At 48.2% G+C, this 15,982-nt stretch overlaps 1 protein-coding gene across 1 annotated transcript in view; it reads right to left on the bottom strand.

The window, feature by feature from the left end:
* Positions 1-15,982, bottom strand: part of LOC122920710 — a 69,531-nt gene that overhangs the window by 10,459 nt on the left and 43,090 nt on the right. The window contains 4 exon segments of the mRNA XM_044270418.1: positions 2,100-2,414; positions 7,661-7,898; positions 7,900-7,970; positions 13,575-13,931. Coding sequence (XP_044126353.1) covers positions 2,100-2,414; positions 7,661-7,898; positions 7,900-7,970; positions 13,575-13,931 — 981 coding nt within the window.

Raw genomic sequence — 15,982 nt, 5'->3', positions numbered from 1 at the left:
TCATCTGTTGGACTATTGTTATTAGAGACCCCCCCCCCCCCCCTTGAGGATCTTGGACTCTATTAGTTATGTCTTTCATGATGCTGGGTCTTGGGGTGCATGACTTGAATGTCTCTCTCAGACAGATAATAGTAGACTGTTGTTCATGTAGGACGTACGGATCGGATATAAACAGGTCTATTATGTCTCGATTTGTTCTACTGTCTAGACGGGTCAGGATTCTTTGTCTACCACATCCTTTTTCCTCTTTTCCTTGTTGTTCTTCTTGTTTTTGTATAAACCAATACAACATTTTTTGGGGAAAAAAATGCAGAAGAATTTTCCCAGCAAACAACAGATATTCCTACAGCTGCTGACTGATATTACGAGCGTGCCATCTCTCTGACCCCAGGATGTGAACCACCTAGAGGAAAAGTATATTCTCCGTCACTGAGGTGAGATCCACCTAAATCACAAAAAACTGGGAGAGTGGCTATATCTGGAAATCTACATCTCCTGCGAGTCTTTTTCTTCTTTGTGTAGAAGATATAATGGTTTCTCATTGAATTTATTGACTACTGGGCGTAAATAAAATCACAGCAAAGGACCTTTACCCATTGCCACTCATCTCTGAGCTTTTTGATTGGATCCGAGAAGCCTGCATCTTTACCACGCAGTATCTTTGGGGATCTTATAATTTAACCCGAATTATGGTGACGGTCAGTACCTTGTGAGTCAGGAATACAAGTGACTGGAAGAAGATATGTGGGAAAATACATTACATGTCACAGGGTGTCGACTCAAGGGTCCTTCATACAGCAGCCAGATGATCCAGATGTTGCCCCATTCTTATTTACAGAGCAATATTATGGGGATATCTCAGGGGATGACCTCAATTCCTCTCCAGGAGATCATCACACATAGTCCCAGGATCTGGCCCCAACTCAGATCCTGACCCTTCCAGTAAACACAGCAACTCCCAACTTCCTTTGCCTGTTAAGATGATAAATCGCCCTGGCTGATCAGCGTATTAAGGGGTGTGAAAAAATACAAGTCCCCAACCATCCTTTTGTGTCCATGAGCAAATGGTGAGGAGGTCCATGTCCATGTCATGCTCCCTCCTCCAGCACATTTCAGGTCCTGTCTCCAGACTGTCCAAGTAGTGCTTACTCAGTAAAGCCCCCCAAGGAGAATCAGGCATCTCACATCTCACATCCCATTCCCCCCGACGTCCTACAGGATACACAACAGCAGGAAATTCCATGTCAAGTGACCCTTCAATTCTGTGACAACTTCTTTTGGGAGAGATCTTAAGCTGTGAGGTCTGCTTACTCATCTGTTCAGAATCCTGGCCAGCTACATCTCCTACGTACTATGTTACCAAGGCAGCTGCCACTTGAAGATGTCCTGGGTGTCAGATCTAGAACCATTTCCTGGTCTGCAGATGTTGCCTAATAATAGGTTTAACTTCTAGTTTCTCTTTGATGAGACGCTGTTTCCTCACCACAAAAGGACCTGACTGCAGGGACCTCTTGTTCTACTGCATGGTATCTTTGGCTTCTCCAAAACCATGTCCCAGAATTGCTGACATTAGTTGTGCCATTGATTTGGCTCCCAATAGCACTGTCGTTCTCCTCACTCCTGGTAGTTCTTCTGACATTTGTCTGTTACTGGACTACATTTTCTACTGCTGCATCGCTGCAGCCAATCTGAGTCTATTCTGGGTGAGAGTAACCTAGTCTATTCCTCGTTGCGGGGGGCACAGGGTGAAGAAAGACTAATTCCCTAGGTCTATACTTCAGTTTAGCCTGTGCCAATCAGATTATGACCTCGAGGTTCCATCTCTGCACCAGACGGGAGCAAGAGAATTAATTGATTTATCAGAATGTTTTTGGAACGTTGCAAAAACAAAAAAACAAAAAACAAAACAAAACACAGAGAACACAAAAGAAGCAAACAGAACGCATTAAAGGTGTTGCAGCACTGGGTTCCTGGGTGTTAGTGCTTCAGCATAAAAGACCGACCCAGAACTACAATCCCGACTATGTGATGTTGTCAGGAGAACCATAAAACACATAATGACCAGTTCATTCCCAGTACAGGACTGGTCTAATAATTACCTGTCAGGATTATTGTAATTTTTTTTTCAATATTCCTTCCGCAGTGCGTCAGGACCAGACGGAACTCCACCTCATTATAACCAGTGTCCGTCGTCCACAGCAACTGTACGGTTCCCCTGAAAGTACCAGACTCCGGATCCTTCTGAAAAGGCTCTTTTTTGTACTTCTTTTCTGATATCCGAGTTACACCATTATACCAACAGAATGTAAAGTCTTCAGGGTACAAGTCACTGACATCGCAGGATAAGGTCACCGAAGTACCAGGCTCAGGAGACGGGGGAATACAAGAAATATCAGACACCGTGGGCCGTGAAACTGCAAGAGAGAAAATAGAATTATATATACAGCACAGTATGGAGTCAGCGATGTGCGATATAGAATAACAGGCGTCATATACAGCACAGTATGGAGTCAGCGATGTGCGATATAGAATAACAGGCGTCATATACAGTACAGTATGGAGTCAGCGATGTGTGATATATAATAACAGGTGTCATATACAGTACAGTATGGAGTCAGCGATGTGTGATATAGAATAACAGGTGTCATATACAGTACAGTATGGAGTCAGCGATGTGCGATATAGAATAACAGGCGTCATATACAGTACAGTATGGAGTCAGCTATGTGTGATATAGAATAACAGGTGTCATATACAGTACAGTATGGAGTCAGCGATGTGTGATATAGAATAACAGGTGTCATATACAGCACAGTATGGAGTCAGCGATGTGTGATATAGAATAACAGGCGTCATATACAGTACAGTATGGAGTCAGCTATGTGTGATATAGAATAACAGGTGTCATATACAGTACAGTATGGAGTCAGCGATGTGTGATATAGAATAACAGGTGTCATATACAGTACAGTATGGAGTCAGCGATGTGTGATATAGAATAACAGGTGTCATATACAGCACAGTATGGAGTCAGCGATGTGTGATATAGAATAACAGGCGTCATATACAGCACAGTATGGAGTCAGCGATGAGTGATATAGAATAACAGGTGTCATATACAGTACAGTATGGAGTCAGCGATGTGTGATATAGAATAACAGGTGTCATATACAGTACAGTACGGAGTCAGCGATGTGAGATATAGAATAACAGGTGTCGTACAGTATGGAGTCAGCGATGTGTGATATAGAATAACAGGTGTCATATACAGTACAGTACGGAGTCAGCGATGTGAGATATAGAATAACAGGTGTCATGTACAGTATGGAGTCAGCGATGTGTTATATAGAATAACAGGCGTCATATACAGTACAGTATGGAGTCAGCGATGTGTGATATAGAATAACAGGTGTCATATACAGTACAGTATGGAGTCAGCGATGTGTGATATAGAATAACAGGTGTCATATACAGTACAGTATGGAGTCAGCGATGTGTGATATAGAATAACGGGTGTCATATACAGTACAGTACGGAGTCAGCGATGTGAGATATAGAATAACAGGTGTCATATACAGTACAGTATGGAGTCAGCGATGTGTGATATAGAATAACAGGTGTCATATACAGTACAGTATGGAGTCAGCGATGTGTGATATAGAATAACAGGTGTCATATACAGTACAGTACGGAGTCAGCGATGAGTGATATAGAATAACAGGTGTCATATACAGTACAGTATGGAGTCAGCGATGTGTGATATAGAATAACAGGTGTCATATACAGTACAGTACGGAGTCAGCGATGTGAGATATAGAATAACAGGTGTCGTACAGTATGGAGTCAGCGATGTGTGATATAGAATAACAGGTGTCATATACAGTACAGTACGGAGTCAGCGATGTGAGATATAGAATAACAGGTGTCATGTACAGTATGGAGTCAGCGATGTGTTATATAGAATAACAGGCGTCATATACAGTACAGTATGGAGTCAGCGATGTGTGATATAGAATAACAGGCGTCATATACAGTACAGTACGGAGTCAGCGATGTGTGATATATAATAACAGGTGTCATATACAGTACAGTATGGAGTCAGCGATGTGTGATATAGAATAACAGGTGTCATATACAGTACAGTATGGAGTCAGCGATGTGTGATATAGAATAACAGGTGTCATATACAGTACAGTATGGAGTCAGCGATGTGTGACATAGAATAACAGGTGTCATATACAGTACAGTATGGAGTCAGCGATGTGTGATATAGAATAACGGGTGTCATATACAGCACAGTATGGAGTCAGCGATGTGTGATATAGAATAACAGGTGTCATATACAGCACAGTATGGAGTCAGCGATGTGTGATATAGAATAACGGGTGTCATATACAGTACAGTATGGAGTCAGCGATGTGTGATATAGAATAACAGGTGTCATATACAGTACAGTACGGAGTCAGCGATGTGTGATATATAACAGGTGTCATATACAGTACAGTATGGAGTCAGCGATGTGTGATATAGAATAACAGGCGTCATATACAGCACAGTATGGAGTCAGCGATGTGTGATATAGAATAACAGGTGTCGTACAGTATGGAGTCAGCGATGTGTGATATAGAATAACAGGTGTCATATACAGTACAGTATGGAGTCAGCGATGTGTGATATAGAATAACAGGCGTCATATACAGCACAGTACGGAGTCAGCGATGTGAGATATAGAATAACAGGTGTCGTACAGTATGGAGTCAGCGATGTGTGATATAGAATAACAGGTGTCATATACAGTACAGTATGGAGTCAGCGATGTGTGATATAGAATAACAGGTGTCATACAGTACAGTATGGAGTCAGCGATGTGTGATATAGAATAACAGGTGTCATATACAGCACAGTATGGAGTCAGCGATGTGTGATATAGAATAACAGGTGTCATATACAGCACAGTATGGAGTCAGCGATGTGCGATATAGAATAACAGGTGTCATATACAGCACAGTATGGAGTCAGCGATGTGTGATATAGAATAACAGGTGTCATATACAGCACAGTATGGAGTCAGCGATGTGTGATATAGAATAACAGGTGTCATATACAGCACAGTATGGAGTCAGCGATGTGTGATATAGAATAACAGGTGTCATATACAGCACAGTATGGAGTCAGCGATGTGTGATATAGAATAACAGTTGTCATATACAGTACAGTATGATATATCGTAACTGTTCCTGCAGCAGGTGGAGCGGTGACAGGGGATATAGATGATCCTGCGGCAGGTGGAGCGGTGACAGGGGATATAGATGATCCTGCTGCAGGTGGAGCGGTGACAGGGGATATAGATGTTCCTGCAGCAGGTGGAGCGGTGACAGGGGATATAGATGTTCCTGCAGCAGGTAGAGCGGTGACAGGGGATATACATGATCCTGCAGCTGGTGGAGCGGTGACAGGGGATATAGATGTTCCTGCAGCAGGTGGAGCTGTGACAGGGGATATAGATGTTCCTGCAGCAGGTGGAGCTGTGACAGGTGATTTAGATGTTCCTGTGGCGGGTGGAGCGGTGACAGGGGATATAGATGTTCCTGCAGCAGGTGGAGCGGTGACAGGGGATATAGGTGTTCATGCAGGAGGTGGAGCGGTCACAGGGGATATAGATTTTCCTGCAACAGGTGGTATATGTGTTTATGCAGCAGGTGGAGCGGTGACAGGGGATATAGATGTTCCTGCAGCAAGTGCGGAGTGACAGGGGATATAGATGTTCCTGAGTGAGCATGTGCTCTGCAAACTGCTGGTCAGTAACATGCAGATTAAAGAGTTAGTTGGTAAAAAGCTGCAACTGGAGACAGATCCAGACATACTCCTGTGTTTTAGCTAGCTAGCAAGTGGAGGTGTGTTAGTCATAAGGTTACACTGCCTCAGACAATAAATTAGGTCCACAGAGCAACCAAGAACTGCAGTAGAGGGGAGGTGTCTGGGGCAGAGATGGACAACTTGTACTTCACATCTTGAAGTAGGTAGAGACTTGTGGAGAAGCAAGGTCAGGGTCACAAAAGCCAGGTAGCCTGACACAGTGTAAGCTGAATGTGTGTGTAGTGTCAAAAGAGAGAGCAAAGTGTGGGCACTGAGTTGTAAGGAGGGAGATAACACAACCGTAAATTGTTTTTTTCACACTTTGTGGTACTGTGCCACGTGGTGAGAAAGAAACTGTGACTTTATTGCTGCCACTGTAAGAACAGCACCAGGGTGCTGACGATCAGGGAATTGGGTGCAAAGGTTACCAGAATTAGAGTGAGTTGCTGCCTCTTAAAAGGGACTCTCTTATATTTGCCTGTTGCCACTAAAGATGCCTGTCCTTCATCGTGAGATTTTGAATCCACTGAGACGTCTTAGCCCACGTGAGGTCAGTAAAGCCATTGTTTTCCTGTCAAAACGTCCTCCTGATTCCTTCCACCATCTCAGAGAGGAGAACTAACATACCCCTCAGGGCCTAAAAGATCCTTCTGAAAGGTCTGACCCCTTCACACATCTCCAGTAATGAGCATCTATGATCTTCTGAGGTTCCCTGGTGGTCACCTGCTCCTGTTCCTCACCGGAAGGATTATTTCAGTAGATAATAACACGTGGAGCCTAGCACCTCTTCTAACAACCACAAGAGCCCAACTGTTATCTGCCCTAATGGATAGCAGGAGGACATCTCGTCAGGATCAAAAGCAGAGCAAGAGACCCATAATCACCTTGGGCCAAACCTCAGCACATGCTCACCTGACTGAACTACTGTCTCAATGTCTGAGCTTTCCACAATTTCCATAAATTATATCCAGATGCTACAGAACACAAAGGACTACGAGGAGTAAAACACATCACTCCTCATTTATGATGTAGCTCACGCATAGGAAATTTTTTCAACTTTCCTTTACTGATCATGGACCGGCTTGAGTCCGCCCCGTGCACTGCTGCAGGACGATGAGGTGAGCTGGCTATAACCCCCCTTTTTTTCAAACTACGTAGCTCACGCATGGCAAGTCTGATATCAGGACGTCATAATACGCAAAGCATCGGGATACATTTACCCGTCTGTATGTTTTTCTCTTTGGTAAGCATAACGCTAATCCACAAAATACAGATGACATCTGTGTTGCATCCATTTTTTGACTTCAATGGGTTCGTGAGCTGCATTTTGCGGCCAAGTATAGGACATGTGGAATGGACATATGGATGTGGAAAGCCCATGGATCATCCGTGTGGTTTCCACATCTTTATGTCCATTCCGCAAAAAGACAGAACATGTCCTATACTTGGCCGCAAAATGAAGCTCACGGACACATTGAAGTCAATTGGTCTGCAAAAAAAACTGATGCAACATGGATGTCACCTGTATTTTGTCGATCTGCGTTTTGCTAACCGCAAAAAATATACATACAGTTAGGTGAATGTACCCTGGAAACACAAATTAAGAATATCAGGTCAACAGCAACTTGCAGGTGGTGTTCTGACTGAGATGAAAGCATTTCCTACAAAGAGTAAAAATGAACTGAAGAGTGAGAACTACAATGATGGCGGACTATACATTGCTGATTGCAAAGCCAATGGTAATCAATACATAATCCACCCCGTCCCAGCCACCAGTGACATTTTATACTCTTCTACCACTCACTCAGATCTTCCAGTTTCCACGTCGTTTTTCTCGTGACTCCAGTACTTTCATGTCTCACTCCACACGTGAATGTCTTTTCAGGTCCTTCAATGTTGGGCAGTATTTCATGGAAGCTGGTGACCTGGTACAGACCAGCCGGGTCAGCGAGGGGGTCAGAGAGGGTAGAGTTCAGCACCCGTCCATCTTCTGTGCACCATGTGACCTCTATAGGTGCCGGATAAAATGAATGGATCTTACAGGGTCAGATTCATCTCCTCCTTCACGTGGAGTTCGCCCTTTGTCTGCTGTATGGGACCCAGCACAGGAACAGCTGAGGGAACATCACAGGTGCCCATAAGAAATAATTGGAGAACACATCATAAGTCTCATCAGCAGTACACACAGCGAGGCTCGGTAGATGCAGCAGTACACACAGCGACGCTCGGTAGATGCAGCAGTACACACGGCGACGCTCGGTAGATGCAGCAGTACACACGGCGACGCTCGGTAGATGCAGCAGTACACACGGCGAGGCTCGTAGATGCAGCAGTACACACGGCGAGGCTCGGTAGATGCAGCAGTACACACGGCGAGGCTCGGTAGATGCAGCAGTACACACGGCGAGGCTCGGTAGATGCAGCAGTACACACGGCGAGGCTCGGTAGATGGCAGCGACACCGGCGAGGCTCGTAGATGCAGCAGTACACACGGCGAGGCTCGGTAGATGCAGCAGTACACACGGCGAGGCTCGGTAGATGCAGCAGTACACACGGCGAGGCTCGGTAGATGCAGCAGTACACACGGCGAGGCTCGGTAGATGCAGCAGTACACACGGCGAGGCTCGGAGATGCAGCAGTACACACGGCGAGAGCTCGGTAGATGCAGCAGTACACACGGCGAGGCGCTCGGTAGATGCTGCAGTACACACGGCGACGGCTCGGTAGATGCTGCAGTACACCACCGGCGACGGCTCGGTAGATGCTGCAGTACACACAGCGAGGCTCGGTAGATGCTGTCAGTACACACAGCGACGCTCGTAGATGCTGCAGTACACACAGCGACGCTCGGTAGATGCAGCAGTACACACAGCGACGCTCGGTAGATGCAGCAGTACACACAGCGAGGCTCGGTAGATGCAGCAGTACACACAGCGAGGCTCGGTAGATGCAGCAGGACACACAGCGAGGCTCGGTAGATGCAGCAGTATACAGACCCTCCACAGCGACGCTCGGTAGATGCAGCAGTATACAGACCCTCCACAGCAACGCTCGGTAGATGCAGCAGTACACAGACCCTCCACAGCGACGCTCAGTAGACGCAGTACACGGATTCTGAGTGACGCTCAGTAGACGCAGTACACGGATTCTGAGTGACGCTCAGTAGACGCAGTACACGGATTCTGAGTGACGCTCAGTAGACGCAGTACACGGATCTCCTCAGTGAGGCTCAGTAGACGCAGTACACGGATTCTCCTCAGTGAGGCTCAGTAGACGCAGTACACGGATTCTCCTCAGTGACGCTCAGTAGACGCAGTACACGGATTCTCCTCAGTGAGGCTCAGTAGACACAGTACACGGATTCTCCTCAATGAGGCTCAGTAGACGCAGTACACGGAACCTTCTCAGTGAGGCTCAGTAGACGCAGTACACGGATTCGCCTCAGTGACGTTCAGTAGACGCAGTACACGGATTCTCCTCAGTGAGGCTCAGTAGACGCAGTACACGGATTCTCCTCAGTGAGGCTCAGTAGACGCAGTACACGGATTCTCCTCAGTGAGGCTCAGTAGACGCAGTACATGGACCCTCCTCAGTGAGGCTCAGTAGACGCAGTACACAGATTCTCCTCAGTGAGGCTCAGTAGACGCAGTACACGGATTCTCCTCAGTGAGGCTCAGTAGACGCAGTACACGGATTCTCCTCAGTGAGGCTCAGTAAACACAGTACACGGATTCTCCTCAATGAGGCTCAGTAGACGCAGTACACGGAACCTTCTCAGTGAGGCTCAGTAGACGCAGTACACGGATTCTCCTCAGTGACGCTCAGTAGACGCAGTACACGGATTCTGAGTGACGCTCAGTAGACGCAGTACACGGATTCTCCTCAGTGAGGCTCAGTAGACACAGTACACGGATTCTCCTCAATGAGGCTCAGTAGACACAGTACACGGATTCTCCTCAGTGAGGCTCAGTAGACGCAGTACACGGATTCGCCTCAGTGACGTTCAGTAGACGCAGTACACGGATTCTCCTCAGTGAGGCTCAGTAGACGCAGTACACGGATTCTCCTCAGTGAGGCTCAGTAGACGCAGTACACGGATTCTCCTCAGTGAGGCTCAGTAGACGCAGTACATGGACCCTCCTCAGTGAGGCTCAGTAGACGCAGTACACGGATTCTCCTCAGTGACGCTCAGTAGACGCAGTACACGGATTCTCCTCAGTGAGGCTCAGTAGACGCAGTACACGGACCCTCCTCAGTGACGTTCAGTAGACGCAGTACACGGACCCTCCTCAGTGACGTTCAGTAGACGCAGTACACAGATTCTCCTCAGTGAGGCTCAGTAGACGCAGTACACGGATTTCCTCAGTGAGGCTCAGTACACGCAGTACACGGATTCTTCTCAGTGAGGCTCAGTAGACGCAGTACACGGATTCTCCTCAGTGAGGCTCAGTAGACGCAGTACACGGATTCTCCTCAGTGAGGCTCAGTAGACGCAGTACACGGATTCTTCTCAGTAGACGCAGTACACGGATTCTCCTCAGTGACGCTCAGTAGACGCAGTACACGGATTTCTCAGTGAGGCTCAGTAGACGCAGTACACGGATTCTCCTCAGTGAGGCTCAGTAGACGCAGTACACGGATTCTTCTCAGTAGACGCAGTACATGGATTCTCCTCAGTGAGGCTCAGTAGACGCAGTACACGGATTCTCCTCAGTGACGCTCAGTAGACGCAGTACACGGATTCTCCTCAGTGAGGCTCAGTAGACGCAGTACACGGATTCTCCTCAGTGAGGTCAGTAGACGCAGTACACGGATTCTCCTCAGTGAGGCTCAGTAGACGCAGTACACGGATTCCTCAGTGACGCTCAGTAGACGCAGTACACGGATTCTCCTCAGTGAGGCTCAGTAGACGCAGTACACGGATTCTCCTCAGTGAGGCTCAGTAGACGCAGTACACGGATTCTCCTCAGTGAGGCTCAGTAGACGCAGTACACGGATTCTTCAGTAGACGCAGTACGGATTCTCCTCAGTGACGCTCAGTAGACGCAGTACACGGATTCTTCAGTGAGGCTCAGTAGACGCAGTACACGGATTCTCCTCAGTGAGGCTCAGTAGACGCAGTACACGGATTCTTCTCAGTAGACGCAGTACATGGATTCTCCTCAGTGACGCTCAGTAGACGCAGTACACGGATTCTCCTCAGTGAGGCTCAGTAGACGCAGTACACGGATTCTCCTCAGTGAGGCTCAGTAGACGCAGTACACGGATTCTTCCTCAGTGAGGCTCAGTAGACGCAGTACACGGATTCTCCTCAGTGAGGCTCAGTAGACGCAGTACACGGATTCTCCTCAGTGACGCTCAGGACGCAGTACACGGATTCTCCTCAGTGAGGCTCAGTAGACGCAGTACACGGATTCTCCTCAGTGAGGCTCAGTAGACGCAGTACACGGATTCTCCTCAGTGACGCTCAGTAGACGCAGTACACGGATTCTCCTCAGTGAGGCTCAGTAGACGCAGTACACGGATTCTCCTCAGTGAGGCTCAGTAGACGCAGTACACGGATTCTTCTCAGTAGACGCAGTACATGGATTCTCCTCAGTGACGCTCAGTAGACGCAGTACACGGATTCTCCTCAGTGAGGCTCAGTAGACGCAGTACACGGATTCTCCTCAGTGAGGCTCAGTAGACGCAGTACACGGATTCTCCTCAGTGAGGCTCAGTAGACGCAGTACACGGATTCTCCTCAGTGAGGCTCAGTAGACGCAGTACACGGATTCTCCTCAGTGAGGCTCAGTAGACGCAGTACACGGATTCTCCTCAGTGAGGCTCAGTAGACGCAGTACACGGATTCTCCTCAGTGACGCTCAGTAGACGCAGTACACGGATTCTCCTCAGTGAGGCTCAGTAGACGCAGTACACGGATTCTCCTCAGTGAGGCTCAGTAGACGCAGTACACGGATTCTCCTCAGTGACGCTCAGTAGACGCAGTACACGGACCCTCCTCAGTGACGCTCAGTAGACGCAGTACACGGATTCTCCTCAGTGACGCTCAGTAGACGCAGTACACGGATTCTTCTCAGTGAGGCTCAGTAGACGCAGTACACGGATCCTCAGTGAGGCTCAGTAGACGCAGTACACGGATTCTCCTCAGTGACGCTCAGTAGACGCAGTACACGGATTCTCCTCAGTGAGGCTCAGTAGACGCAGTACACGGACTCTCCTCAGTGAGGCTCAGTAGACGCAGTACACGGACCCTCCTCAGTGAGGCTCAGTAGACGCAGTACACGGATTCTCCTCAGTGAGGCTCAGTAGACGCAGTACACGGACTCCTCAGTGAGGCTCAGTAGACGCAGTACACGGATTCTCCTCAGTGACGCTCAGTAGACAGTACACGGACCCTCCTCAGTGAGGCTCAGTAGACGCAGTACACGGACTCTCCTCAGTGACGCTCAGTAGACGCAGTACACGGATTCTCCTCAGTGAGGCTCAGTAGACGCAGTACACGGATCTCCTCAGTGACGCTCAGTAGACGCAGTACACGGATTCTCCTCAGTGAGGCTCAGTAGACGCAGTACACGGACCCTCAGTGAGGCTCAGTAGACGCAGTACACGGATTCTTCAGTGACGCTCAGTAGACGCAGTACACGGATTCTCCTCAGTGACGCTCAGTAGACGCAGAGTACACGGATTCTTCTCAGTGAGGCTCAGTAGAGCAGTACACGGACTCTCCTCAGTGACGCTCAGTAGACGCAGTACACGGACCCTTCTCAGTGAGGCTCAGTAGACACTGTACACGGACCCTCCTCAGTGACGCTCAGTAGACGCAGTACACGGATTCTCCTCAGTGAGGCTCGTAGACGCAGTACACGGATTCTCCTCAGTGAGGCTTCAGTAACGCAGTACACGGACCCTCCTCAGTGAGGTCAGTAGACGCAGTACACGGACCGCCTCAGTGAGGCTCAGTAGACGCAGTACACGGATTCTCCTCAGTGAGGCTCAGTAGACGCAGTACACGGACTCGGCTCAGTAGACGCAGTACACGGATTCTCCTCAGTGAGGCTCAGTAGACGCAGTACACGGACTCGGCTCAGTAGACGCAGTACACGGACTCCTGTACCTCTCACCTGTAACATCCCAATACCTCCTGTACCTCTCACCTGTAACATCCCAATACCTCCTGTACCTCTCACCTGTAACATCCCAATACCTCCTGTACCTCTCACCTGTAACATCCCAATACCTCCTGTACCTCTCACCTGTAATGTCCTAATACCACCTCTATCCCTCACCTGTAACATCCTAATACCTCCTGTACCTCTCACCTATGACATCCCAATACCTTCTGTACCTCTCACCTGTAATGTCTTAATACCTCCTGTACCTCTCACCTGTAATGTCCTAATACCTCTTGTACCTCTCACCTGTAGCATCCTAATACCTCCTGTACCTCTCACCTGTAACATCCCAATACCTCCTGTACCTCTCACCTGTAACATCCCAATACCTCCTGCACCTCTCACCTGTAATGTCCTAATACCACCTCTATCTCTCACCTGTAACATCCTAATACCTCCTGCACCTCTCACCTGTAACATCCTAATACCACCTCTATCCCTCACCTGTAATGTCCTAATACCTCCTGTACCTCTCACCTGTAACATCCTAATACCACCTCTATCTCTCACCTATGACATCCTAATACCTCCTGCACCTCTCACCTGTAACCGCCATGACCAGTTCTTGTTCTCCCTCTTGACCTGTCGCAGGGTGGAAGGTTCTACAGATGTATGTGGCTCCTTCATCTTCTCTCACAGTTGGTTTTATCAATAAGGCACTTTGGAAGCTGTAGGACTTGTCATGAAGCTCATTCTCGGTCACTTTGTGGACACCATCTTTCACGTCGGTCCCATCATCAGGCTTCCATCTTACGAGTTCAGTCTCCCGGTCATTCTTATCCTTTTTCAGCCATGTTATCTCCAAAGGTTTTGGTTTAAATCCAATAATTGGACAAGTCAGCGTAGTCGGCTCCTCGTGGTTCATACGAGCTGGACTGATCTTTAACATTGTCGGAGCGACTACAAGAGCAATAAAAAGTATTGGAGGTGAAACCATGAAAGCTGAAGGGCAGGTTACATTCTACACTGTTGCTGGCAGCCTGATCGATTTCTCTCTTCTATATTAAAACACAACATAAAACTGGATATAAAGTTTGATACCTTCACCCAATGACCCTAGACATTTATCATTCAATTACCACATCACAGTGTCCAGGTGACGGCTGGGGACAGGGGGCCCGGCCAGGTGACGGCTGGGGACAGGGGGCCCGGCCAGGTGACGGCTGGGAACTCTTCTGCCATCATTTTCTATGTTTCTATCTCATTCACCTGTGCCACACTACACACTGACAAATTTGCTGGTAACTATCCTCAACCTGATTTTACAACCAGAAGCATACCCCCAAACAGCCATGCCTCTAATTCTGCCTCCACCCAGTGCATCTATAAATGCCAAATCCCACCCCATACTCTTTGTGCTCCACATAGTAGTTACGCCAGCTTAGTGCCACTACACTGCAGTGCTGCCCTCTTACAGTAGTATTGCCCTTAGCACCTCATTACAATAGTGCTGCACCCTAATGCCCCCTAACAATACTACTGCACCTTCCTGCCCCATACATTAGTGCTGCCCTCTTACAGTACTATTGCCCCTTAGTGCCTCCTTGCAATAGTGCTGCCCCTTAGTGTCCCCTCACAATACAACTAACCCTTAGAGGTAGTGCTGCCCCTTACAATAGTGCTGCCCTCTTAGGCTCTATTTACACGTGAGCAAATGGGTCCGCATTCGTTCCGCAATTTTGAGGAACGGGTGCAGACCCATTCATTTTCTATAGGGACGGAATGGATGCGGACAGCACACAGTGTGCTGTTCGGGGGCTGCTCCGCAAATGCTGATGCGATCTTCGGGTCCGCAGCTCCGCAAAAGATAGAACATGTCCTATTCTTGTCCGCAGCTTGCGGACAAGAATAGGCATTTCTATAGGGGTGCCGGGCGGGTGTGTTGCGGATCCGCAACACACCACGGACGTGTGAATGGAGCCTTACAGTAATGCTGTCCTTCATGCCCTCTTACAATAGTGCTGCCTCCTTAGTGCCCCCCACACAATAGTGTTGCCACTTTAGTGCCCCCACAATAGTGCTGTCCCCTTACAGTAGTACTGCCCTTTAGTGCCCCTTTATAATAGTGCTGTCCTCTTACAGTACTACTGCCCCTTATTGACCCTACACAATAGTGCTGGCCCTTAGTGCCCCCTCACAATACAACTGCTTTGTGCCCCCCTTATAATACTACTGCGGCTGCCCATTAGTGCCCACACACAGGAGTGCTGTCCCCTTTCATTAGTACTGTCCCTTAGTGCCCCCTGATAATAGTGCTGTCCCTTAGTGCCCCCTGATAATAGTGCTGTCCCTTAGTGCCCCCTGATAATAGTGTGTCCCTTAGTGCCCCCTGATAATAGTGCTGTCCCTTAGTGCCCCCTGATAATAGTGCTGTCCCTTAGTGCCCCCTGATAATAGTGCTGTCCCTTAGTGCCCCCTGATAATAGTGCTGTCCCTTAGTGCCCCCTGATAATAGTGCTGTCCCTTAGTGCCCCCTTAGTACTTACAGTAGTGCTGCCCCTTACAGCTCTCATAATAGGGATGCCCCTGTCGTTAAATAAAGTAATACTCACCTAGTCCCCTGATGAAGGGAGCACATCATTCCTTGCGCTCTCTCCCGCTCCTCCCAGCTAGGGAAAGCACAGGCCAATGAATGGTGGAGCAGGAGCTGACAGCTGCTTCACTTAAATGCAGCTGTCCTGCTGGACCCGGGACGCTCAGGAGGCATACAGACATTCATCCCATGGATCAAGAAGAAAGCCCTGGCCGGCCACAGGACAAGTCAGAAGCAAGAAGCTACAGCCAGGTCAGAGATTTATTTTAAGATTAGGTTCCCTTTTGGGCAAAAGTCTCAGCCATCTTGAGGGCAATCTGACTATTGAGCCTCACCAAAGACTGTAGCATCTGTTCAGCTGTTAAGAGCTTGTGCCCACCATCAAGCTGTGTGCCTCTGTCAGAGATGTACCATTATG

This window comes from Bufo gargarizans, chromosome 10 (assembly GCF_014858855.1).
Source record: "Bufo gargarizans isolate SCDJY-AF-19 chromosome 10, ASM1485885v1, whole genome shotgun sequence".
Lineage (NCBI taxonomy): Eukaryota > Metazoa > Chordata > Amphibia > Anura > Bufonidae > Bufo > Bufo gargarizans.
Note: the sequence above shows the minus strand (reverse complement) of the source record. Positions and strands in the feature narration are given on the sequence as shown.